This window comes from Equus przewalskii, chromosome 26 (genome assembly GCF_037783145.1).
Source record: "Equus przewalskii isolate Varuska chromosome 26, EquPr2, whole genome shotgun sequence".
NCBI classification, from domain to species: domain Eukaryota; kingdom Metazoa; phylum Chordata; class Mammalia; order Perissodactyla; family Equidae; genus Equus; species Equus przewalskii.
The window spans coordinates 7,760,445-7,787,617 of record NC_091856.1 but is presented as its reverse complement, the minus strand read 5'-3'; the positions used below and the strand labels follow the sequence as shown (position 1 = coordinate 7,787,617).

The 27,173-nt window shown below is 44.1% G+C and overlaps 1 protein-coding gene, 1 long non-coding RNA gene and 1 other non-coding gene across 8 annotated transcripts in view; 1 reads left to right on the top strand and 2 right to left on the bottom strand.

The window, feature by feature from the left end:
- Positions 1-366: 366 nt before the first annotated feature.
- Positions 367-27,173, top strand: PGAP4 (post-GPI attachment to proteins GalNAc transferase 4). Of its 6 annotated transcripts, none has more exons than XM_008522473.2 (3): positions 6,018-6,361; positions 13,610-13,747; positions 22,277-27,173. In XM_008522473.2, the coding sequence occupies exon 3, from the start codon at positions 22,354-22,356 to the stop codon at positions 23,563-23,565; it is 1,212 nt and encodes a 403-aa protein (XP_008520695.1). In that variant the 5' UTR covers positions 6,018-6,361; positions 13,610-13,747; positions 22,277-22,353; the 3' UTR covers positions 23,566-27,173. The 6 variants fall into 6 exon arrangements, with proteins under 6 accessions (XP_070451405.1, XP_070451406.1, XP_008520696.1 ...); XM_070595303.1 differs by having other exon boundaries at positions 6,084-6,722; XM_070595304.1 differs by lacking the exons at positions 6,018-6,361; positions 13,610-13,747 and adding an exon at positions 367-745.
- LOC139079772 (U6 spliceosomal RNA) lies at positions 8,441-8,543 on the bottom strand. Its single transcript, XR_011533707.1, has one exon. It is a non-coding gene; the product is annotated as a U6 spliceosomal RNA (small nuclear RNA).
- The window catches only part of LOC139079604 (uncharacterized), a 42,541-nt gene continuing 35,256 nt past the window's right edge, over positions 19,889-27,173 (bottom strand). Inside the window, exon 3 of the long non-coding RNA XR_011533349.1 lies at positions 19,889-21,681. This is a non-coding gene — a long non-coding RNA (uncharacterized lncRNA). The remainder of the gene's footprint in view (positions 21,682-27,173) is intronic.

Below are 27,173 nucleotides of genomic sequence, written 5' to 3'. Positions count from 1 at the left end.
ATTGTATTTCCTTAAGCAACTATTGCCTACAGATATCAAAGATCAATTTCAGTCCCCCCCGATCAAGGGTAATACACACAGTTACTATCCAGACCTCCTTATAAAGGGTTCTTTCATTTGCTTATTCATTCACTCATTTCAAAAACATCCCTTATAAGTAACTGGTGAAGGACAAGACAACTCCATGAACACAAGATGTGTCCTTTTCCAGAGAGGTAATCCTGCTGCAGCTATAGGCAGAGGCCATGTTACAAATGGCCTTAAATGTCACGCAAATGAGCTGGAAGCTTGGGCCAGGGGGAGTGTTTTAAGCTGGAAAGAAACCTGATCTGGTTTATATTTTTAGAAAACTCACCGGGGTAGCCCTTTGGAGGTTTGCTTAGAGGCCAAAGACTAAAGAGCCTGAGATTGAATAGGAGACTATTACCAGGTGAGAGATGATGTCTTTATCTAAGTTCTGCTGTCAAAAAGCCAGGTGAGAGGACCGACAGGCCTGACTAGTCATAGATTTAGAAGGTTAGTTCTGGCTAATCAAAGATTTACTGTAATAAAAACAGATTAGAATGTTTACTTTTGGACTTACCCAGGATGGTGTCTGCTTTTGGTTCTCTTTTGTGAAGTGGGGAAGAGTCACATGATTAGGTGATGGACAGAGGTTAGCATAAGACCATTTCCAACGCTGATGGGGATGAGCAATGGGAGAGACTTCTCATTGCGGACGAAGAAGGAAACCAAGTATTTTCAGGTAAGTTGTTGGCACTTCTCAGGACACGATCTGTAGTGTGTCTTTGATGAAATTATTTGTGGCGTTTTGGGAAAGTAATAATTTTAATAAAGTAAGGGTTAAAAATGTCCTATGCTTATGAAAAGAGAATGTTTCTGTTTATGACTAGTGACAAATGCAGCAACAAGAATCATTTATGCAATGAGATTGAAGTTTGCAGGAAATTTTTTGTGGTTAATGCTTCTGCAAATTCTTTTCAGTTCCCACATTGTCAGAGTCAGCTTCTGGAAGAGGTAAGCCAGCTTGTGAGACCACAGAGAGCCACTGGAAAACACTCCACCTCTGTGAACATAGAAATCCAGTGAGCTGTGTTTACTTTCTTTCTTTTGCTCCATAAAAGAATGGAATACAAACATTTCCCCTCGTGACTAACAAAGGTTCTTTTCTTCACTAAACTTTAGTCAGGCTCCTGAATCTTCTCCTAGCCCCATCTGTGCACTTTCTTGTGAAATCTAGTTTTAGCAAGAACCTGCTAAGTCTGTTTAGCAAGAACCTTACCCCTTTACACCAGAGGTTTCCTCTTAGTAATTTGCCATCCACAACCTCCATCCTGCCCCCCAGCTGGAAACTTCCAATGGGGTGTGCTATGTTTGGAGTTGAGTCCAATCCCCTTCGGCAAGACCCCATTGCAGTGGTCCTTATACCCCCCCCCCCGCCGTCATCATGGCCCCCCTTGAATAAGGTCTGCCTCATTGTCTTCAACAAGTGTTATCAAGCAATGTTTTCTTTAACATATCCAAGGAGATGGGATGAGTAAGGACCATACAGCCAGATAGAAGCTGTTGTCAGGGTTCTAGTTTTCCGTGCCCGGTGGTGATTTTAAGGGTGTTTATTATATTATTATTGTTATTATTATTAGTTGATAGAAGTCCTTACATAGACACCTGATGAGAGCATATCATGAACCAAGAATTGTGATTAATCTCTTTCTGAGCCCCTAAAGTCTAATTTTTTAAAAAAGAAGAAAAGAAAAAAGCAAAGAGAAAAAAAAGAAAAGACCCTCCCTAGCACAAGGGAGGGTAGGTAGCTAGGGTGGAGCAAACAAGGGGGCTTACTAGATGAGAACCAGAATCCTGGAAACTTGTCTTTCCAGGAATTTTCCCAGGTGTTCCTACATCACCACCCCTCTTACCTCCCCCTAGAACCCCTCTATTTATTTTCTTTCATAAAAGACTTTGTTGGCTGTTCCACTTTGGGTTTTAATATGAAAACTTGGCTCCCTGTTACTCCTGTGGTAGAGAAGGTAGTTATTTTCATTATCTATGTGTAACATAATCATGTAAAATAATAATAAACACCCTTGAAACTACTACCCAACATGGAAATTTGAACCTTACCACATGATTCTAACAAATTGAGTATGAAACAACTTCAAATAATTGTGTATTTCTCCTCATAACTTATATTGGATTAAGTTTAATAACACATAATAAAAAATTCCAAAATAACAATAACTTGAAAAAAATTTTTTAACCTTCTCATGTAAAAGAAGTCTGGAAGTAGGAGGTCTGGGACTGGTCTAGGGCATGAGAGCACCTTCTCAAGCTCCTTTCCTGCGCCAGATCCAGCTCTCAGCAGTCTTATATAGACTTCCAACATTCCTAACGACCAACTCCTTGAGAGCAGGACACACATCTCATTCTTATCTCATGCTCATCCATGTGTAGTGTTGACACTATGTCAGAACAATTCTTCAATAAATATTGGTTGTAAGACTAGAGGATGGATGGATGCCCAGGGGGATGGATGTAACATTCTAAGGGAACTTCGTATCTACTGTCAGCTATGCTGACACACACGAGATGAAATCGTGTGAACATTCATTGGCTTTGCTGCTATACCTTGTGACCACTGAATAGACCTTTTAGAGCGGGTGTCTGCAAACCAGACAGTAAATATTTTCGACTTTGTGGGTCATGAGGTCTCTGTCACAACTGTTCAACTCTTCTGCTGTTGCCTGATTGCAGCCATAGACAATATGTAAATGAATGACCATGTCTCAGTAAGACTGAAATTTGAATTTTACATAATTGTCACGTCTCAAAATATTCTTCTTTTTAGTTTTTAACCATTTAATATTGTAAAAAACCATTCTGACCTTGTGAGCTGCACAAAAACAGGCAGTGAATTGCAGTTTGCTAACCTCTGGTCTAGAAAGGCAAGCTGACCTAGAATCAGAAGCCTGGAACAAGGCAGTGAAACTCCAGTGGGAACCCTTCAACGAAGGGAGAGACCAGGGAACACGGCTGTCTATGTCTTCTCTTTCGAGCCCATCTTTTTCCTCCCTAGGGTCATTCCACATCTCTTTCTTACGTCCCCTTCCTCATTGTTTTCAACCAATGTGCAAGTTTCTTATACCTCCAGTGCTCTCTCTCTCAGGACCATTTGTGTTTAAGTAGGTTTCCGGAAGACGGAAAAACATTCGAGGCCCGAAGTCACAGCTTTCCAATGAAGGGCTGTCGTGCATTGAGATATATCATTTCATGAATGCAAATAATCTCTCTGTACTACCTGATGAAATATAATGCTGGCTTCTATTTCCCTCTCTAAAGAAACATGCTTCCTGTTTGCACGACCTGGGGGTGACCCTGAAGGCAGGAACAGATTTATACACAGATGCTTGAATGAGCAGTAAAGACCTATCTGAGGGGTGAAACGCATTCTGTAGTTCTCATTTGGACACTGAGTTGGCTTGAGACCTCACTCCTCTTTTAAGAAGTGCCTAGACTTTAGGTAGTTTCGCTCATAATATGTGAATGAAATAAAAATTATAATTCACGACTGGTCACATCTTCAAATACCATTTAAATTAGCACTTATTATATACTTAGTGAATACTTAGCACTTTCACAATAAGCACTAAGTTATCTTGTTCAGTATCACCTCATTACAAATAGGATCTTTTATTAAACTTCTGTGGTCTATTAACTGAATGGTTTCTAACAGATGAAGCCCAGAAATGATCTCTCAATGTATGAAAGCCCTTCATTACTAATTACAGTCACTTTTCAGATTTCTCCTTCAAGATTCTCTTCTCCCTTTGCCTGGCTCTCTCTTCTAGATGTTCTGTAAGAAGTGTCAGAATTACCAGGTAGAACCAGGAGTTCATATTCATTTGCCATTCACTGAGGAGAAGAATAAAGGGAGGAGCTCATGGGAGGGGAGTGCTGGGATGGGAGTAGAGACTATGGGAAATGATCAGGGACAGCAAGGGAGCAAGCCACATGAAAATCTAGAGGAAGAGTGTTGCAAGCAGAGAGAACAGCAGGTGTGACGCCCTAAGGTGGGAGTAGGTTTGGTGTATTTGAGGAACAGCAGGGGCCAGTGTGGCTAGGGTAGAGGCAAAGGAAGAAGGTGGTTGGATGGGAAGCCAGAGCAGGAGCCAGCAGCCACATACTGTAGGAGCTTTCTGGTGATTATAAGAACTTCGGCTTTGCTGTGAGTGGAATATACCTAGCTCTGATCTGCCCTTAGAAAGTATGTCTGGTGCTCTTCGAGAGAACATCGGAATCCATGAATGGTCCAGCCTTGACTCTATACACAGAACACCAGCCACTGGCTGATAGCGACTTCAATTTATTAGGTGCCATTTACATCATCCAGAAGATGTCACAGCAAATGAACTCAATGCTGTTACAATGCCCTGAGCCTCCGGATACAGGTTAAACACTCCATTTATCTCTGGCAAAATCTAGAAGCAATAGGAAGGAGTAAGAAGCCACATAGCGTGGGGAAAAAAACACAGCTTTGGAGACAGGCAAAGCCTCTGCAGAAAAAAGGCCTAAATTTGAATCCGAACTCTGCCACTTACTAGCTGTATAACTTTATGCAAATTCATAACTTCTTTAAGCCTCAGTTTTCTTAACTTGGAATAGTAATAGTAGCTTCCTTCTAAGATTGTTGTACTAAATTTAGAGTTGTGCTGAATCTTGAGTACTAAAATAATGTGAATTATGTGTTTTGCACAGAACCTCCCTAGCAAATAAACATTCCATTATTTTTTTTTTTTGAGGAAGATTAGCCTTGAGCTAATATCTGCTGCCAATTCTCCTCTTTTTGCTGAGGAAGATTGGCCCTGAGCTAACATCCATGCCCATCTTCCTCTGCTTTACATGTGGGAGGCCTGCCACAGCATGGCTGGATAAGCGGTGCATAAGTCTGCACCTGGGATCTGAACTGGCAAACCCCAGGCCACCAAAGCAGAGCACGCACACTCAACCACTGTACCACCAGGCCAGCCCTTCACCACTCCATTATTAACTAGTAGACTAGACTGACACTCTCTATCACTTGGGTAAGATCATTCCTTTGACCAAACCTCAATTGTTCCATCTGTAAGATGGGTATGATACTATCTATCCGCCAAAATTAAGGGTTGGGGTGGATACTGCTTCAGACTGTTAATCTAAAAATAAAGAGCCAAAATGAGAGGCAGAGAGGTGTTTATTTGGTGATTACAGAATTGCAATTTGGGGTACACGGATTTGGGTGGCGAACCGAATAGTGTCCCGCTAGGGAGTAAAAGGGGCTTTAAAAGGCAAAGAAGAGAGGTTGTATTACAAAGAATTTTAATTGCAACTGGAGGCAGAGAGCTAGTCTTGGCTAAACATCCATTCACTATTGATTCTATCTTCAGAAAGTCCACAATCCTCAGTGTTTGGGGTCAGGATGGCCAGTCTCCTGCTGACTTCTCAAACAATTGCTTATAAAACAATTGGCTTTTTGGCTCAGTCCCAAGGTTTGGCCCAATCCCAGGTTCAAGACAGCAAGGCAGTTTCTCTGGAAAGGCAGCTCCCATCCCATTTTAAAATGGCTCCACTATAGTTAATTTTGACAAGACTCAAACGAACCACCAAAGCCGCTCCTGGGAGAGACTGACAGGTAAGTGGAAAGAGTCACAGACCTAAATCCCCTGCCTGGCTAGGTGATTTGGTTAGACCAAACCGTTCTGCTTTTTAATAAATGTTTACATTTCTGGCTTTTGGAATAAGGGTTGCACTTGGCAAATTATCCTCTCAACTTTTCTTCCTCATTTGCAAACTAAGGACGATAGTCTCTAAGCACAGGAGTGAAGTGAAAGCTATAGGGATGTTCATAAGTCGCCTGGTATAACGCTGGGTACGGTGGGTTTGCGGGTGCAAGTGGTGTCCACTATTATTCTTATTATCGGCAAAAACAAATCCCTCCAGCAGAGAACACGCTTGACGGCCAGCTGGGATTGTAACAGCACAGGGACCTAATCCTTCCAGCGTTTCAACTTCCTCTGAGCCTGCTTTTCCCTCTCTGCCCATCAGTTGGCGCCTTTTGCCGGTCCCTTTTTCCCCCAAGCTGGCTTTGGGGGCTGCGGTTGCTCCGCAGCAATCAGGTCACATGGCCTGCATGAGCGCGGGGACCCCGCGCTGGGGCTGCGCCGCTGGAGGTGATGCTTCGGCGCGCACCCAAACCGCGCTGCGCCAGCCTTCCTGCAACTCAGGGTCCGGCCCTGTGGTTCCTCCGTGGGGATGAGGCAGCCAGCCGGAGCGACACCAGAGGCGGCCGTCTGCGTGCGCAGGGGACGGAGCTGACTGCCCCCATCGGGTAGGTTTCCGCTGCGCACTATCTGCCCAGCCCCTTAGGCATCGTGACCCGAGCGCCCACCCCGGAGAGAATGAGGCGAGGGGATGAAGATTAGGGGTGGTCACGGCTGGCACGGGGAGAGTAGCTGCGGGGCTGGCACGGCCCGGGAGGGCCTGCGCCCCCAGCTGTGCGCTCTGGGCAGGCGGGCTTCGCTGCAGCCCCGCCCGGGCGCCGGCCGCTTCCATCCGGAGGACTGCGGGGACCCCAGCAGGGCGTTTCCCGCGCGGCCGGGGCCGGCAGCGCAGTGATGAAAGAGTGTCGCCTGGGTCGGCTGCGCAGCGAGGCCGACAGGAAGGCGCGAGCCGGGCGCGTGCGAGCCCAGGTAAGAGCCCGGCTACTGCCCAGCCTGGCGGGGCCGAACAGCCTCGGGGCCGATCGCCTAATGGCCGCTTGCGGCGCGCCGATAACGCGCTGCTGTAGCTGAGAGGCGTTTCTGCCCGCGACCTCGCAGCCCTGGGGCGGGGGAAGGACGACCCGGCAGAGAAAGGCATCCCTCCCAGCTCCGGGAAAGACCAGCTGAAGGCAGCCAGCGCCGCGATCGAGACCCTTAGCTTAGGCCTATGGGTGGGGAAACTGAGGCCCAAGCACGGCGGGGACTGCCCAAGGTCAGCGGCAGACGCTGGATCCGGGACTCTGCTCTTCCGCTCCCATTCATTCTCCTTCCCCAAGGGATAGTTAGAGCCACCTACGCTGGTCTCGCCCTTTTCCTGGCCTCTCGGCGCAGGCGTTGCCGGTGCCGCACTGCGCTCCACCCGCGATGTTCCCAGGCGAGAACTCCTGCAGGGTGGGTGTGACCCAGGGATTCCCTGCTAGTCTGGTGCTCTCCCCCGAGACCGGAGACCGCAGGGCGACTCCAATGATGCTCTCACTATGCAGACAATTATCAAAACCTGCAGGCGTGTGTGCGTGTGCGTGTGCGCGCGTATTTCCCCAAGAGAACTAGACCCTGTAAGGGGGAATAGCTTTTTTTAGGAGAGCATTTCTAGAGTGCATTGCACCCGGTACTTTAGAAGGTAAGAAGAGAAAACTATGTCTAACACCTACCATTATTAAAATTATTATAATTTTTTAAAGGGTAAGCTTATTACAAAACATTTAGGAAACAGAAAAATGTAAAGGAGAAAATAAAAACTTAAAACATCATCTAGATTGTTGAGAGTTTCTAGATATCTTCTTAAAATTTTCCCTGCATATACACATTTAAACCAATAACATGGACAAAAATAGTATCTTGCTTTAATTTGCATGTCTGATTACCCAGGGGGCATCAACCCTTTTTCTCTGTGTATTGGCCTTTTGCATCTGTGTGAGTGAATTGACTGTTAATTCTTTTGCCCCTTTTTCAGTTGGAGTGTCTTTTTGTTCCTCATTTTCAAGCACTCTTTATATATTGTACGTTAAAGTAGTAATTCAGTCCTATATGTTGCATGGTCTTTCCCAGTTTGCTTAATGTTTTTGTCATGTTTTCATCTTTGATCATATACAAGTTTAACTTTTTAATTTAGTCAAGTCTATTATTCATTTTCTTTATGGTTTCTGCTTGAGGATCTTGCTGAGAAAGGCCTTTCTTCACCCAAGTTTATATAAATATTCTCCTGTATTTTCTTGAGGTACTTTTAAGCTTTTGTTTATAAATGTTAATGTGGGATTTTATTCTAGCTTTAGTTGTAAAGTGGAGAACTAGTTTACTTTTCCTGAGTGGCTAGCCAGTTGCTGCAAAACTATTAAGATCATTTTTTTACCCCTGATTTAAATTGCTACAACTATGCTAGATTGATTTCTTACATATTTGTATCCGTTTGTGAATTTTTGCGCGTCTACTTATCAGTATATTTTGGTGCCATTGCCATGTTATTATAATTACTTACGTTTTATAATAGGTTTAGTATCTAGTTAGGCAGATTCTCTTGTTACACAGTATCATTTTCCTGGCTTTTTAAAAAAATCAATTTTATTGAGGTATAGTTTACATACAATAAAATGCACCATTTAAATGTATATTTTGATGAATTTTGTCAAATGTAACCACCAGCACAATAAAAAATTATGGAGCACTGCGTAAACTTGATGTCTTCATTGCACAGGGGCCATGCTAATCTTTGATATATCCTTCCAATTTAGTCTGTGTGCCAGCAAAGCGAGCATTTCCTAGCAGTTTTTGTTGGCATTAGCTCTAGATGATCTTTAGAATACTTTAGTCAAGTTAACCAACCTCTCTCCATTCCACCAAGAGAAACGAACAAAATCATGTTTAGACTTGTACTGGAGTTTTGATAACAAAGGTCCTGGGAGTAGGGACCTTAGAGGAGAGACTGAGAGTAGAGACTGTCATGTTCACCACCCCGGTGCCTGGCACAAGATGCGGTATTTGCTGAATTGAATGTTTACTAAGGATCATAAAAGTAATACATGCTCTTTGCAGAAGCTGGAAAACAAAACAGGAAACCTCCATCCCTCATACCTTCATCCCTCATACCTTTATCTCTCCTTCACTAAATTATACTCCACATTAAAAGTGAAATGATCATACTGTGTACATTTTTCACCAATTCGCATTGACATAGTTGGCATTTTTCCCTTAGGGACTTTTCTAATCTACTTGATTTGCTATAACAAAATACCATAGACTGAGTGGCTGAAACAGCAGAAACATTGATCTCTCTCAGTTCTGGAGACTGAGAGTCACATCAGGGTGCCCACATAGTTGGGTTCTGGTGAGGCCATCTTCCCGGTTCACAGACGGTCACCTTCCCGCACTGTGTGCTCACTGGCAGAGAGCAGAGAGAGGAAGCAAGCTCTCCCCTATCGCTTCTTATGAGGGCACTAATCCCACCAGGAGAATTCCACGGGCATGACCTAATTACCTCCCAAAGACACCATCTCCAGATGCCGTCACATTGGGGATTAGGGTGTTAATGTATGAACTTGAGGGGAACACAAACATTCGGTCCATAAGAGATCTAGCTAAGACTTTTAAAATACCAGTATGTTTAAACCTTTCTCTTTTTGATGTCTCCATATCATCCCCTTGTATCATTACCTAAAAGTCTGTTCCCTGTTGCTGGGCATTTCCTTTCCCTGCAGTTCGTCGTTCCTTCTTCCTCTCCTTTCCTCCCCCTCTTTGTCTCTCTCTTTCTTACTATCACAAACCAAACGGCCATGAACATTCCTTGTCCATCTTTGGTAGCAGGGGTTACCATTTCTGCAGGGTGGATTTCTAGAAGTGGAATTTCTGCATCAAAAGAGATGCACATACAAAATTTTTATGCATACCATCTGCACTTACCCTCCAAAGATTGCACCAATTTATATGAAAGTGCCCATTTGCCGAACTGGGCCGCTCCTTATTGAGGTAAATCGAATTGTCATTTTGTTAAATATAGAGATTAATTTTGGAGAAAGAGACCTCTATCTCCTCTTTCATTAGTGCGGCTTGCCAATTGGGAAAATGTTATTTTTCTCCGTTTATTAAAGACTTTTTTAGTGTCCTTCAGTAGAATTTTATAGTATGTGTGTATATTCTGCATATTTCTTAAATTTATTCCTAGGTATTTTAGGGTTTTTTTTTTTTTTTTTACATTTTGACTAGGATCTTTTATCCCAGTAATTAATTTAGTGATTGTCCAATTAACTGAAAGCATTTTATATATATAGTGTGTATATATAATATTATATATTGTTTTTGCATATTAATCCTGTTACCAACCACATTCTGCAAGTCTGTTACCATTTCTAATGGTTTTCCAGCTGATTTTCTTGGGTTCCCAATCTGTGCAGAGACGATATTGCATATTGTTTGAGAACATGGGGTCCGGAACCAGACTGCCTAGGTTCAAGTTTTGCCATCCACTTAAAAGGTTTGTTAACCTTGAGAACAAGTTAATTATGCCTTAGTTTTTTCAGGTGTAAAATGGGCTCAATGATAGTACTTCTCTTAGGCTTTTTAAGGGGATCAATGAGATGCTTAGAACACTGCCTAGCACATAATTAGTGCTCAGCCAGCATTTTCCAATAAGTTGACCTCTGCACATTGTGTGACGAGGCTCTGTGATACTCCCAATTTTATAGCTGAGGAATTGAGGCCCATAGAGGTCAAATGACTTGAGTGCGGTAATTTCTTTGTTCCACAAACGCTGAGCGTCTTCTCTGCATGGAGTACTGAGCTGGGTCTGAGAGGGGAACCAAAGATAAATCAGACTGAATCTACTAACAAGGGATTTGTAAGTCCAATTGGAGCATAAATCAAGGGCCATGAATAAAGCCATGGAAGGCAGCAGGCATTGGGGGAAAAACATGGGCTTTGAAGTTTGTCCTGTGTTTGAATTTCTTGCTTTCAACTTGGTAGCATCTATTTTTTTGATCTAAACGGGATTAGTTCCCTTGCTATTTGAGAGTCGCTATTTTGGTAGGAAGAAATAGATGTAAGAGTCTAATGCAGACCGTGGATATGTAGTAGGAGCTTTTAATAAGTGGTAGCTAGAAATTAGATAGAGTCTAAAGTAGAAAGTGACAAATGAATATCCTGGGGGGAAAGTTCATATAAAGGATCCCAGCGCTTGAGGAAAAAAATGATTATTTCTGGTTGGGGGAGATCAGGGTTGGCTTTTGGAAGAGGTCCCTTTTTAGCTGATTCTTGATAGTCGATTTAGCCTGTGTGAGGAGAAGAAGTGGGTCTGGAAAAACAGCTGGAACTGGATTGTGGAAAATCTTGGCAAAGCACTTGGGCTTTATTCTACATTGATTGAGCAATCATTGAACAGTTCTACGGAAAGGAGTGCCATGTTCAGACCTGTGCTTCAGAGTATCTGATGGATGCTGATAATGTAAAACATTACCATCATTCGTACAGTCTTGTGTCTGACAAAGCTTTCAGAGCCATTGTCTCATTTCATCTTCACAATGCCTCCATAAATGAGATATTTTTTATTTTCCTGTTTTGCAGAGAGGCAAAATAGTCTCAGAGAGATCTAATGGACCTGCTTAGTGGGTGCTGGGACCAGAACTGGACCAAGATCTTTTGGCTTCAAATCTGTTGCTCATTCTGGAAGTCAGAAGCCTAGTTAGGAGCCTGTTGTGGTCAGCTGGCCTGGAGTTGATAGAAGTAACTAGGACTAGGGCGCGGCAGTGAAGAAGGGCATGGCGAGGGGAGGGGAGGAGAGGAAAGAGACATGGTGGTTACCAGGGACAAGGGGGGGTGGGGGGAGGGTACGGAGGGGGAAGTGGTGTACCCACAACATGACTAACAAAAATGTACAACTGAAATCTCACAAGGTTGTAATCTATCATAACATTAATAAAAAAATAAAAAAATAAAAAAAAAAAAAAAAAAAAAAAAAGAGACATGGGGGGGACCATGGAGGTAGAATAGCAATGACTTGGGAAGTGACTGGATAGGGGTGAGAAGTCAGAACTTACCAGTCTTTTGGACCCAGGTGCCTGAGAGAGTAGTGGTGTCATTCAAGTAGGAGGGCAGACTTGAGAAACATGGACCATTCTCAGTGCTTCTCTCCTGACACTCACTCAGCCTGGTGTTCTGCCTCCTGTATGCTTAGGGCCCCTTCAGTTTCATTTTTAGAAGCTGCACTAAAATGAAACTGTCATTGTTGATCCATTTATTCATCCTAGCCATATTTCATGTTCATTTCTTGGCGTCTTTGTCCTTTACTGTCTTCCCTGTGCCCTCCAGCTTACGCATGGTAACAGGCATAATCTAGTTTAGGAGATGGTTTTGTTTCAAAGTGCACTTGCAAGACATAGATAAGAAGAATTCGTTAATCATTGTTCCATAGAATTGGGGCTGTAGGGGTGAAGTTGTTTCCAGGCCAACTTACAGATGCCAGTCACTCCACAGCATTGCTGAAGTGTGGGCCTGAGCCGGTGACATCATGGGTGACTGTGAGATTCTGAAAAAGGCTATCAGAGTGATAATATAGACATAGCCCACCTACTGTACCACCCACATGATTGGGCTGGGAGTAGAGAACTCCTTCCCGCAAACTACCAATGGAAAATCCTGTGTTTTCATGTCTGTTGCCCCAATGCCAGTTATCTTAAAACCAGATCAGTAAAGTGAAATAAATTACATGTGGCCTTGGACACCACACTCCACTGCGCAGCAATTCATTAAATCCTTTCAGAAAATGTTTTAGGGGCTGGCCCGGTGGCACAGCGGTTAAGTGTGCACATTCCACTTTGGTGGCCCGGGTTTCGCCAGTTCAGATCCCGGGTGCGGACATGGCACCGCTTGGCACGTCATGCTGTGGTGGTCATCCCACCTATAAAGTAGAGGAAGATGGGCATGGATGTTAGCTCAGAGCCAGGCTTCCTCAGCGAAAAGAGGAGGATTGGCAGCAGTTAGCTCAGGGCTAATCTTCCTCAAAAAAAAAAAAAAAGAATAGAAAAGAAAATGTTTTAAAAAGCAAACTAGAACATAGTCTTGAATGCCTACATAACTGTGTGACGGGATTTTAGGCAAATCTGTCATCTAATCATTGAATGAAGGGTCTGATTCCAGCTCCCATGGCCCACGGTTGGTATCCTAGATTGGATTATTGTTCAAGGTATTTTCTGCTCCTCCCTGGAGAGTTGTGTATTTCCCTAATTATTGACTTCAGGCTTGGCCATATGTCTTTTAGTACCCCCTTCTTGCTGGAAAATTACATATCTCTGCTCTGTTGAACTTGAGTTATGATGTGACTTGCTCTGGTCAGTGAAATACAGGTGAACATATGTGTCATTTTTGAGCTGTGGCTTTGAGAGCCAGTTTGTGGTTCAGCCCTCTGCCACAAAATCAGCAATGTTCAGGGAAGAGGCGGTTCCATCTACCTGGGTCCTGGAGGGCAAATGACATGGAGCAGGGTCACAGTTGACCCCTAATGGACAAGTAACATGAGCAAGAATAAAATCTCAGTTCTTACAAACCTCTGAGGTTTGGGGGTCATTATTGTGGCCTGTCCTAACTCACACAGTGTGTTAATGATGTGGTGGGGCTGGATGCCTTGTGAGTATTCTAGAAATTTCCCAGACTCTGAGCAAAATGCTAGATCCTTTCTCTTTTCTGTTGAATCTTCGCTTTCCCCTTCCTCTGCTCTGTGGGAGGAGTAAATTTCCCTGCCCCATTGTTTTGGCCAGTGGTTGATGAGTGGCCTTGATCTATGGCATGCTTAAGTGAGGCTGTAAATGTAGCTGTGTATTTTGACTCATATGCAGCTGCCGTGCACCAAAAGAGCATGCCCCAGCTGGCTGGTTCTTCTGCAACTCGACCTGGAATCAGAGGTATGTCAACAATCTGGTTCTGACCTGCAGCCTGGAGCTGACGCCCGCCGAGCCACAGCTATCCACGTACTGGTGAGCAAGAAATGCACGTTGTTACTGTAAGCTATGGAGATCTGAGGCTGTTTACGACCCCAGCAAGAGCTGATCTGTGGAGGCAGGGACTGTGTGCCCTGAGCTGCATCCCTGTTCTTCCCTGATCATTAGTAGAACGGCAGTCTCACCATGTTTTTAAAGCTGGGGCTTTCTGATGTGTTAATGATTTTATTGCCCCCACTGGGGAGTTGCCTGGGATTAAAGGTCTTTACATCAGCACCAGGCGCTTCAGTTTCTGTCACCTGCCAGAGGGGAGAGAGAGTCAGCAGCCTGGGCTGTCAGGGGGCTGGGCTGTCAGGGGGAAGGGCCCGGCCTGAGAGCAGCAGCCCAGGGTGGCTTGGACAGTAGAAGTTCATCTCCTTAACTTCTACTGCCCCGTATAAATCCTGAAATCTGAGGAGAATCATCATGCTTGCTTCATGGACATGGCTTCAAGAAAGTCCTCTCCTCCTTTATCTTCCTGGAACATACAAGCCTCTTTGGACAGAAATTCTGGAGCCAGGCCAGCAAGCACACCAGGCCCCTGAGCAAGATCCTGGAAAATAAAGCAAAAAGCCACCGGCTTGGGAGGACTTGGTGCCTTCAGGGCCACTCCAGTCTTCTCTGGGTTTAAGGATGTGCCCTGTCAGTTTGCCTAGTCACTGAATATCTGTGAACTTGCCTTTCATGTGACAAGGAGCTAGGTACAGGGTATCCATAATAATCAAAATCAAAACAAATACTCCTTTCCTTCGTGAGGGTGTGTTCTGACGGAGGAGGCCAACCAAACCAAGGGTCAGGAAGGAATCTAACAAGCTACTGTTACAGGTGAAATGGGTGGGAGGGTGATGATATTTACGTGAAATATATTAAAATTTAAGATTTATTTCCTATAAGTCAGTACCTTTAATTCAAAAGGTGCAGACAGGTACAATAGGGCCCCTTATCTTCAGAGGATACGCTCCAAGCCCCCCAGTGGCTGCCTGAAACTAGATAGTACCAGACCCATATATACCATGGTCTTTCCTGTACATATGTACTTGAGGTGCGACAGCAAAACTAGCACGAATTTCTTTTTCCTTCTTCGCAATGTCATGGATAGAAGTTTCGTTCTTACCATAAATCTTAGTAACCTCAGCATACAATTTTTTTTCTTTCCTTATTAGTCGAGAACTTTCACCTTTTCACTTAAAGGAAGCACTTTCCGGCTTCTCTTTAGTGTATCTGAACTGCCATCATCACTGTTCTTGCACTTTGAGTCCAAAATTAAGAAAAATAAGGGTTACTAGAACACAAGCACTGCGATATCCAGATAGTCGATGTGATAACGGAGATGGCTCCTAAGTGACTAACGGGCGGGATTCGCTGGACAAAGGGATGATTCACATCTTGGGCAGGACAGAGCAGGACAGCTCGAGATTTCATCACACTACTCAGAATGGTGCACAGTTAAAACTTATGAATTCTTTATTTCTGGAATTTTCCATTAATGTTTTTGGACCACGATTGACTGCACGTAGCTGAAACCGCGGAACTCAAAACTGCAGATAAGGGAGGACGACTACTGTATTTAGTACAATGTTTCCATCCTGCCCCAGCCCCTAAGCCACCCAGTTCTCCTCTTTGGAGGCAAAGTTGCCGGTCTCTAGTATATTCTTCCAGACATAGCCTATGTATATGCATATATAGGCAAGTACGTTTGTGTATATTTCCCCCTTTTTTTCAGAAATGGTAGCATGATGTACATACATACTTTTCTATGTCTTCTTTAACTGAAAATATCTTAAAAATTTACAATTTCTGTATATAAAGACTTTGGTTACTTTTTTTAAAATCTTTTTTTTGTCTTTTGGTGAGAACACAAGTTCTACGTTTTTAGCAAATTTCAGTTATACGACACGCTGTTATCAACTATAGTCACCATGTTATACATTAGATCCTCAGACCTTATTCATCCGATAACTGAAAGTCTGTACCCTTTGACCAACTTCTCCCTGTCCCACCACCCCCCAGCCCCTGGCAACCGCCATTCTGCTCGCTGTTTCTATGAGTTTGACTTTTTTTTTAGTGTCCACATATAAGTGGTATCATGCAGTATTTGTCTTTATTTGTCTGATTTCACTTAGCGTAATGCCTTCTAGGTTCATCCATATTGTCACAAATGGTAGGATTTCCTTCTTCTTTTTTTTTTAAGGCTGAATAATATTCCATTGCATATGTATAACACATATTTTTTATCCATTCATCTGTCAATGGACACAAATTGTTTCAGTACCTTGGCTGTTGTGAATAATGCTGCAATGGACATGGGGTACAGATACCTCTTCAAAATAGTGATTTTGTTTCCTTTAGATATATACCCAGAAGTGGGATTGCTGGATCACATGTTCTATTTTTTCTTTCTTTCTTTTTTTTTCTTTCTTTCTGAGGAAGATTTGGCCTGAGCTGACATCTGTAGCCAATCCTCTTTTGCTTGAGGAAGATCCTCCCTGAGTTAACATCTGTGGCAATCTTCCCCTATTTTGTATGTGGGTCGCCGCCACAGCATGGCCACTGAAGAGTGGTGTAGGTCTGCACCCCGGAACTGAACCCCGTCTGCCAAAACAGAGTGCACCTAACTTAACCACTAGACCACAGGGCTGGCCCCTATTTTTAATTTCTTGAGCAACCTCCATACTGTTTTCCATATAGTGACTGTACCAGATTATGTTCCAACCGACAGTGTACAAGAGTTCCCTTTCTCCACATCCTTGCTAGCACTTGTTATCTCTTGTCTTTTTGATAATAAACATCTTAACAGGTGTGAGGTGATATTTCATTGTGGTTTTGATTTGAGTTTTCCTGATGACCAGTGTTGTTGAGCACCTTTTCATGTATGTGTTGGCCATTTGTATGCCTTTGGAAAAATGTCTATTCAGGTCCTTTGCTCATTTTTAAATAATTGGGTTATTTGTTTGTTTGTTTGTTTGTTTGTTTTGCTATTGAGTTGTATAAGTTCCTTGTATATTTTGGATATTAACCCCTTGTATAATATGTGGATTAAAAATATTTTCTTCCATTCTATAGGTTGCCTGTTCATTTTGTTGATAGTTTCCTTTGCTGTGCAGAAGCTTTTTAGCTTGATGTAGTCCCACTTGTTATTTTTGCTTTTTTTGCCTCTGCCTTTGTTGTCAAACCCAAAAAATCATTGCCGAGACCAGTGTCAAAGAGCTTACCTCCTATATTTCCTTCTAGGAGTTTTATGATTTCAGGTCTTAAATTTAAGTCTTTGATCCATTTTGAGTTGATTCTTGTGAGTGGGGTAAGACTGGGGTCCAGTTTCATTCTTTCACATATGGCTGTCCAGTTTCCCCAATACCATTTGTTGAAGAGACTATCCTTTCCCTGTTGTGTATTCTTGTTTCCTTTGTTGTAAATTAATTGACTGTGTATGCAAGGATTTGTTGCTGGGGTGTCTGTTCTGTTCCATTGGTCTGTATGTCTGTTTTTGTGCCAGTACCATATTGTTTTGAGTACTGTAGCTTTGTAAGATAGTTTGAAATCAGGAAGTGTGATGACTCCAGCTTTGTTCTTCTTGCTCAAAATTGCTTTGGCTATTCAGGGTCTTTTGTGGGTCTATAAAGATTTTAGAATCTATTTCTGTGGAAAATGCCATTGGAATTTTAATAGAGATTGCACTGAATTTGTAGATCACTCTGGGTACTATGGACATTTTAACAATATTAATTCTTCCCATCCATGAACATGGACTATCTTTCTATTTATTTCTGCCTTCAATTTCTTTCATCATTGTCTTAAAATTTTTAGTGTACAGATCTTTCACCTCCTTGGTTAAATTTATTCCTAAGTATTTTATTTTTTTTTAATGCATTGTAAAAGCAATTTTTTTCTTAATTTCTCTTTCTGATAGTTCCATGTTAGTGTATAGATGTGCAACTGATTATTGTATATTGATCTTATATCCTACAACTTTACTGAATTCACTTATTGGTTCTAACAGTTGAGTCATGTACCATAGGCTATCAGAGCCAGGTGATCTGAGGGCTTATCCTCTCAAGCAGCTGCCGCAAAAGCTGGGACAGTTATTATCATTGGAGGAAGCCCGTGGGGGAAGTGCCCACAGGCTTCCCTGGGCTCCAGGAGGATCGCAACCAGCTCCTAGATGAGTCCTCAGTTAGAAACTGGACCCTCAGGCAGCAGCTTGTAAAGTACCCAGTCAAACCTCTTCCAGGGAGAAACTGGGAGATGGGTGTTTTTTGCTGGCTCCCTCTGCATTGAGCCCTGGGGGGGATGCCAGTGGTGAATGCCCACTACCCGTTAAGAACTGCTGCTTTCTTTGCTATGGTCCTGTTGGTCTTGTTGATATAAGCCCCATCGGCTTTCAGCGCTAAGTGTTTTAGGGGCTCATCCCTCAGATGGGAGTCTTAAAAGTTGAAGTGCTAGATAGTGATCCAAACCCTTCACTCCTTAGGGAGAAACTGGGAGTTGTGAGTTCTCTTCCAATTGTATGGCACTATACCAGGGGTGGGTTTTAGGGTGAGAATGTGTCTCAGCCTTTCCTATTTGTTGATGTGGGTATTTTCTCATTTCCCTGATATATAGGAGTCACTCAGCTAATTTCCCATCTAGGAGATTGTCTAAACAATGAGAAAAATCTATGTGAAGAGGCAGGGAAGGTGGGAGAATAAGAATGTTTCAGAGTGAGGGAGTTGTGTGAGCAAAGGCCAGCAGATGGGCAAGAGCTTAGCATAGTCAGTGTTCTGAAGGAAGATCAGTGTGTCTAGAGCTGCCCTGCTCACTGGCCACATGTGGCTGTTGAGCACTTGAAATGTGGCTGGTCTGAATTGAGATATGCTGGAAATGTACAATACACTGTGGATTTCAAAGACTTAGTATACAAAAAAGAGCATAGAATACCTCAGTAATAATTTTCTATATTGTTTCGTGTTGATGTATTGTATTAAAAATATTATTAAAATTAATTTCATCTGTTTCTTTTTTATTGTGGCTGCTAGAAACATTTAAATTACATCCATAGCTTGCATTATATCTCTATTGGACAGAGCTAGAGCGTGGGTTGGTAAACTGCCAGCCACGCAGGCCAAATTTGGCCTACACTCTGTTTTTATGTGGCTGAAGCACTGAAAATAGTTTTTACATTTTTAGAGTTTTTTGTTTTGTTTTTTGCTAGCCTCTTGGAGTTTATTTTCCACTTGTGCAGAAAGCACACAGTTATGGGATGTCGGGAAGGCTCCCATGGGGCTTGGATAGTGAAGGGCCTGGTTCTCTCAATTTCCCTTTCAGCGTTTTGCCCAGCTGCGTCTCATTGCTGCAGCCCGCCCAGTCTCCGGCGGGGCCGGAGGGAGTGAAGGGCTCTGACCAGCCCAGCACCTCCGGAAGCTCGAGGCTGGCCGTGGCCACGCGGGACGCGGCCTGGCGTTGGTTTTGCCGGGCTGGCCTCCAGGCTGCTTCCTCTTGGCTTCACGGGCCGGGTCACCGTGATCATGTGCTGGAGGCCTGGGGAGATCCTAGTGCTCTGGGGGCTCCAACTCCGTGGCCCTAAACAGGAGCGTGGAATTCCCGAAAAAGCAGCTCGCCCACCAGTGCCCAGGGTCGGCTTTGGGGAGACCGGGCTGGGGGAGATGGCTTGTCCGGGGTACTCTGCACTTCCACAGGAGCTGTCACTGGAAGTGGAACCCAGGAGGCACAGCAGTAGGCGTGGGTGGTAGTAGTTGTGGGTGGCCAGGAGCGAGGCGCCCAAGGGGATAGATATCTTGCTCTTGCTGTGGCCTGGGGGAAACATCAGCAGTGACTCCTCATGGGCCTCGGCGCACGATCGTGGGTGGCACGGATCCCTGGTTGGGGGAATGGTGCACTAGGCCTCAGAAGTATTTGCAGAGACTGCGGTTGGCCACTCCACAGCCGACACCCCTGTGGGGTCTCAGAGAGTTTTTTAAAAGTCTAAGGAGAATATGCAACAGAGATAGTATGTGGCCCAAAGAGTCTAAAATATTTACTGTCCAGCCCTTTACAGAAAAATATTGTTAACCTCTAGGCTAGAGCAACTTGAGAAAGCAGGGCAGTAGAACAAGATGACAGAGGAAGGTGAGGTCAGGATCGTAAAGGGCCTGTGGGCCGTGGTAAAAAATTTGGATTTTATTATAAGAGCAGTGGGAAGCTAGAGAAGAGTTTTAAGCAGGAGAATGACATGATCAGATTTATATTTTTAAATAATTGTCTGTGTGCACACACATGCAGCTACACACACACACACCCATATATATATATACTCCTTAAACATCCCACCCCTGGGACTTATCTGGACTAAAGAGTGTCACATTCTTGCCTTATCAAAAGCTGTCACTGGAACAGGGTGTTGAGGGAGAGTGGTTAGCAGTTTTATACCACCTACAGAACTCTGCATTGTCATCATAATCACATTGTCATCTTAGCACTTGATATGTGCCTGGCATTTTCCAAGCTGCAGGCCTTATCTTGTTGACTGTATTTTCCTCTGTCTGCTACGTGGATACAGCTCTTTTGGGTGATAGCAAAGGCAGGGGGAACCGTGAACAGAAAACCCCCTGAGTGACTCCATTCCCAAGGCCAACTTTCCACGAGTGGGTCCTCGGCTTCCGCTAGTAGTGACGTGGAACTGGCTAGGCCACGTGGATGTGCAGTCTGGTGATTTATTAACTCTGTTGACCTGAGCAGATCACGTGGAACGCAGGCAGTCTGCGGTACCCTGGAAGTTCACAAACCAGCAAGCCTGGGGTTGCCCTACTAGTCAAACCTTTCCCTGCTTTTTCTCTCTGTAGGTACCTACCAGATCTCTTACTAGTACTGGGAAAGTCTGTCTCACCTCTGGGATCCCACAGTATAATCTCCTTCTGTTGCTGAAGTGGGACATGTCTCTCTACTTCCTTGAATTACTATGCCGTCATACAGTAGAGAGAGGTTTGGTATTCTACACGACTCTAGTGGGCAGGGTTGGCTGACTGCTGTAATAGGCAAATCCAAATATCATTAGTGACTGGACACAGCGGTTTATGTATTACTTACAACACAGCCCAACCTAGGTTGGGAGGGTGCTGAGAGATGAGCAGTGGGAGTGACCTCTGTTCCATGCAGTCATTCAAAGACCCAGGCTCCTCCCTTCTGGTGGCTCTACTCTCCTCTAGATCCAAGGCTGTCCATTCAGCTGGTAGATGGAGAAAAAGTTGAGAAGGCACATCTACTCTCTACCACCTTGGCCCTGAAGTCACACCTGTCGCTTTGCTCACATGTTACTGACAAGCCCCGGTTACATGACCTCACCTGGAAGAAGACGGGCTAGGAGCTGTGGTCTTTCTATATGCCCAAGAAGGGGAGAACACGGATATGAGGGCACTGGAGACAGGACCCCAATAACCTTTATGGTACCTGGGCAGCCCTTCTTTCAAGATAACTCACATGCTAGGCAGTTTTTTCCTAAATGTGTGCAATGTGTGCAGACTTTACCAGCTTCTGACGTAAGAGGTTTACCTTCAATTCCGTAGACACCACTTCATTTTGCATTGACGTTACTGGTGTTATACTGGCTTTGTCCTTTCAACTCTGTTTTTTGGTGTGAGTCTGTTTTGCCCCAGGTCGTTAGGCCTACTTAACTCCTAAGATGTTACTTGAGTTTATACATGTGGATTTATTTTAATGGCATTTTTACTCTATGCCTGACCTCAGGCCTGCACTGTAAGTCATCGTGTCATGCAACATTCCTTTCTGGACCAGGCTGGGAGCAACTATCTTCTCCATCTTCATCTCTGCCAACCTTTTCCCTCTCTCACTGAAAACTGCTCGTGGATCTTCCTTCAGAGAGTTCCTCCCTCCCAAAGCCTGGGGCTCCAGACTTCACTGGCATTGGGAGATCCTTTCTCTCACTGGTTCCCATGGCAGTTCTGTGAAAAATAAAAAGGGAGAACAATCAGGATTAAATTAATATGCAATTTTTATGTATAGTTGCATGAGATTAGAGAAATAAGAATGGAAGATCTTGACAAAGACATTTCTGGAAATCCTAAATAGTCCTTTTCTTGTTTGAGATGTGCAGAAAAGACAGTTTTCAGAAAGTGCTATGCACAGTCAACAAGTTCTTACTATGCACTTTTATTGAAACTTACTTTAAATGTGTATTTCCTTCACATCGAGTTGCTTTTTTGCATCTACTTTAAGAACCCGTGTCTATGTTGCTGCCAAATTGAAATAATGATTTTATTAGCCTACCTGGTGATTTTATGGTACATTGTAAACCTAACTAAACATCTGTAGGCGTGGAGACTTGGTTGAATGTACTAAAGTTTCATTACTCATAGAAATAAAAGAATCCCAGAGATCATTAACAGACAACCAAAGATCAGTTTACTAGAGAACATACTTCTGAGTCTCTAGTAGCTACCCAGCCTAGGATTAGAATTTCTGGTTTGATCCGTGCTAAGTTCTGTCCCTGGATTTTTTACACTCTCGTTTACCATTCACTCCTTCCTCTCTCTTTAGGTTTGACTTGTGCTGATTTTGGCCTGCGTTCCAGGATGGTTTGTTCTTGGGACCAGACCTGACCAGAAGTTGACCTCATGAGCACATCAACCTCTCCAGCTGCCATGCTCCTGCGGAGGCTGAGGCGGCTCTCCTGGGGCAGCACTGCTGTCCAACTCTTCATCTTAACAGTGGTGACGTTTGGCCTGCTGGCCCCCTTGGCGTGTCACCGGCTTCTGCACTCTTACTTCTATCTGCGTCATTGGCATCTGAACCAAATGAGCCAAGAGTTCCTGCAACAAAGCTTGAAAGAAGGTGAAGCTGCTCTCCACTACTTTGAGGAGCTGCCCTCTGCCAACGGCTCAGTGCCCATCGTCTGGCAGGCCACCCCCCGCCCCTGGCTGGTCATCACTATCATCACTGTGGACAGGCAACCTGGCTTCCACTACGTCTTGCAGGTGGTGTCCCAGTTCCACCGGCTTCTTCAACAGTGTGGCCCCCAGTGCGAGGGGCACCAACTCTTCCTGTGCAACGTGGAGCGCAGTGTGAGCCATTTTGATGCCAAGCTGCTGTCCAAGTACGTCCCCGTGGCCAACCGGTATGAGGGCACTGAGGATGATTACGGCGACGACCCTTCGACCAACTCATTTGAGAAAGAGAAGCAGGACTATGTCTATTGCCTTGAGTCCTCCCTGCAGACCTACAACCCAGACTACGTTCTGATGGTAGAAGACGACGCCGTCCCGGAAGAGCAGATCTTCCCAGTCTTAGAGCACCTTCTGCGGGCTCGCTTCTCTGAGCCGCATCTCAGAGATGCCCTTTATCTAAAGCTCTATCATCCTGAGAGGCTCCAGCACTACATCAACCCAGAGCCCATGCGGATCTTGGAGTGGGTCGGCGTGGGCATGTTGCTGGGCCCCTTACTAACCTGGATATACATGCGGTTTGCCAGCCGTCCAGGGTTTAGCTGGCCCGTCATGCTCTTCTTCTCCTTGTATAGCATGGGTCTGGTGGAACTGGTGGGCCGGCACTATTTCCTGGAATTGCGGCGGCTGAGCCCTTCCCTATACAACGTGGTCCCTGCTTCCCAGTGTTGCACCCCGGCCATGCTCTTCCCTGCCCCTGCAGCCCGCCGGACCCTCACCTACCTGTCCCAGGTGTACTGCCATAAGGGCTTTGGCAAGGACATGGCCCTTTACTCACTGTTGAGGGCCAAGGGGGAGCGGGCCTACGTGGTGGAGCCCAACCTCGTGAAACACATCGGGCTCTTCTCCAGCCTGCGGTACAACTTTCATCCCAGTCTGCTCTAGCATGCCAAGAAATGCCTTTCTGAAATTGGCCACTTCTTGGAGATTCAAATATTGAGCTCTTTATTTGCACATGGTTGCTTGCAGATATTTCATTGTTTAATGTCACTAGGGATATAGACGCTGGGACAGCTAAGGAACGTACCAGTCGAGAACACTGGCCTTGGTAATACTCTGGCAGGAGCAGCAGTTTGCCAGGGGTGCGGACCTCTCTCCCTCCACACAGCCACGCTGCCTCATGCAGTCTGACTCGCCCAATGAGGGGGCGTTTAAATACCAGTTATATTCTCCAGTTGTTTTCAGCTCTGCTTTGTGGTAGAGTTTGTGGCTGCCAAAAATATTGTGCACAGTGGTATGACTTTTAGGATTTTAAGGGTAGAATTTGGTGAAAGGTGAGATCCTTCTGAATTGATTGCTTCCTCATTGGGCATGAGAATGGATGTATGTTTAGAATATATGTTCAAAGAGGCAGGACCATATGGATAGACTCCGTTTGTTTCCTGGTATAATAAAAGCCGTGAAGTGCCCAGCATCTTTGAGGCAGGTGATCTGGCTGCTGGTACCTGGCGTTTTCTTTTCCACTCATCTGTGGTGCACTGATAATCAGTATTGTTAGTGAGACCTTTAAGCAAGATCTGGAAGCACCTTCTGGATCATCAAAGTCAGATTGCGTATGTTTTGTAATGATTTAATATTGAAGATTTCTATCACATTGATTCTTTGAAAATTGGACATTGTAGAATGATATAGAATGGGTGAGCTCTTTACTAGCAGATCCTTTTCCCTAACTTTGCTGGCTAACCGTTTACCCTCATTTCTTTTTCTTCTAGATAGCATGACGTCATAGGAGAAAAAACATGGACTGTGAAGTCGGAAGACCTGAATTTTTATTTCAGATCTCTGCCATGTCCTAGTGGTGTGAACTTGGGCAAGTCATAACCACTCTGAGTCTCAGTTTCTTCACTGTAAAGTGAGGATGGTGATACCTACCTTTTAACTTTGGCTTGGGGGTTAAATGACAGAATGTACATAGAACGCCTAGCAAGTGCCTCACCCATAGAGGACACTCGGCAAATATTTATTCTTTTCTCTCCTGTAGTAAGTATATAAAACTCGAGTGTATTTTGGATAAAGACATTAGTGATATTTTTTGAGGTATGAGATAGGGCATAGGGCTGACACCTCTGGAGTAGGCATTCCAGACCACATGCTGCTGGAATAAAGGCTGACTCTTCATTTTGACCTCTGAAGGATATGCAGCTCCGCTTTCATCCAAGCCAAAAATAGAGATTGTTCATTCAAACTGGGAATGATCTGAGGCTCCTCTTGAGCTTATTCTAAGACTAGCATCTGAAAACTAACTTTTCTCAAAAGTTGCAAATAAATGTCCTTTGCTGATACTTAACAAACCAGGGCCAATAAGTCCCTTGATGAGGATGCATGATGACTTTAGAGTTCAAGTAGCTGTCCAGTCTGTTCCCACGCCACATCTTTGGTTTGCTTTTAAATTTCCACGGTGAGCTTCTGTTTTGGGATCTGCTCAAGAATACTGAGGAAGGGGGCTGGCCTGGTGGTACAGCGGTTGAGTTTGCACGCTCGAGGTTGGGTCCAGGCATGGACCTGCACACTGCTCATCAAGCCATGCTGTGGCAGCTGTCCCACATATAAAACGGAGGAAGATGGGCACAGATGTTGGCTCAGGGCCAATCTTAGCAAAAAGAGGAGGATTGGCAGTGGATGTTAGTTCAGGGCTAATCTTCCTCAATAAAAAAAAAATAATACCAAGGGAGGATGCAGGGGTTCATCCCCACGTTTTATAGATGAACAAACTGAGATCCAGAGATGTTAAATGACTTATTCTGGTTCAGGGGGAGAGCCAGGACTGAACTAGCTCTTCTGACTTCCAGCCCTTGCATTTTTTTTCTTGACCATGTTAATTTTATAGATATCTATGTAGTCCTATTTGCTTTCGTAAAATCTGATTGTCACCCAGACTAAATAATGTCTTTGTAAGCTAAAAGGGTGGAACTCGTTGTCGTGTTGGTCATGGGGAACAAACAGATATCAGTGTGTGTTGTGTCGTTCCAGTGAGCTGTTATGTATCCTCTAGGAATGTCCAAAGTGATCAGAGCTGCTAGATGACTGATTAAGATGTTCAGATTCAACTCCTTCGTTCCTCCTCTCGCAGTAACTAGTCTGTGCCCATGTTTGAGAACAGAGCTAAACCAGCCTAGAAGTCATTCGAGTTTGATTGGGTCTCCACATGAAAATTTTTTGCCCAATGACAGGAGAGCCACATCTAAGCTAGCCAGGCCCAAGATAGGGAATCATTGCTGGTTTCTATTTCTGCTCTTTCTAATTCAGTTGTCTCCTGCGTGCAGACATCCCCTCCTCTGACTCCTTCGTTCTGGATGGCTAAGGCCGTCCTGGCCTTGTCTGATTTCTCTACCTACACTCTAAGACATCTTACCCCATTGATCTTAACTAGCCTGCTGTCCTTGGATATTTGCATTTTCTGCAAATGCAGGCTCACTTTTGCCCTTTTCTCCTCGCCTACCTCTGGATCTTCCTCTCCTTTGTCCTTCATTCCTAGAGTCTAATTTTTGTATGTTGTCCTTGATTAGGACAGCTGGCAGCTTTATCCCAAAAATTAAGTCTCTCGTTTAATCCTAAGCAAGGGGGCTGGAGGAGAACTAAAGTCCCCTTACTATATCAAGGGACATAGGTTACCAAAAGGGTGAAGGTTTCTAACAGTCCCACTCACCTTTCAGAGTTTAAATTATAGTCAGGCCTAAGAAGCTCCCATTTGTGACTGAGTGTTTTTGTATAAACATATCAGTTAAAATAAAAGCACCCGTTCCAGTGAGACGTCCTGGGAAGACTTTTGTCATTCTCTCTTGTTTCTGTGGATGGATTTTTTGGATGTGGCAACTAATGACAAACACACACACCCACACACACACACATATCCCATTGTGGAGTCCCAAGGTCGCCATTCAAAAGTATGGGCCGTTTGCTTAAATTCATAACTGATTTTGTTGTGATTTTTAAAGGGAAATATTTAAATTATGCATTCTTTTTTATTGTTATTTAAAGGAAAAATGGTGAGAATATTACACTGCAACTGGAGAACACCAATGGGATTAATATAATGGTAGAATTAATCTAATGTACCTTGGATACACTCCTCATTTGGGAGAATTTATTTAATTGGTAACTCAGTTTGGGTGGCGAGGCATTCTATTAGAGTTGATTACTGCGGCATTTTATATATACTACGATGCATTGTGAGTTACAGAACATATGATATAAAATTGGGTAATTTTAAGTCACATGAACCATTTGGATATTTTTATCCTCACTGCAATGAATTTGCTGAGAAATGCTCATTAACTGGCACTGTTTTTCTTAAGGTTGGATTTTATTTGGAACCCCTTTGTGTCAAAGATGGCTGGAAATTTAATAGTCCAAATGGCAAAAAAAAGTGCTGAATCTGTAGAATTGCTGAGGAGGTCTGCCGCGGCTTGCAGCCACCGCAGGTCCTGGAGTGCAGCATTGTTGTGAATCATCACTCTGCAATAAAGGGCAATGTTTGGTTTAGAATTTAACAA

Bases quoted from the DNA above. Each gene is read 5' to 3' on its own strand.
- PGAP4 (XM_070595304.1), top strand. From the start codon at position 22,354: ATGAGCACATCAACCTCTCCAGCTGCCATGCTCCTGCGGAGGCTGAGG.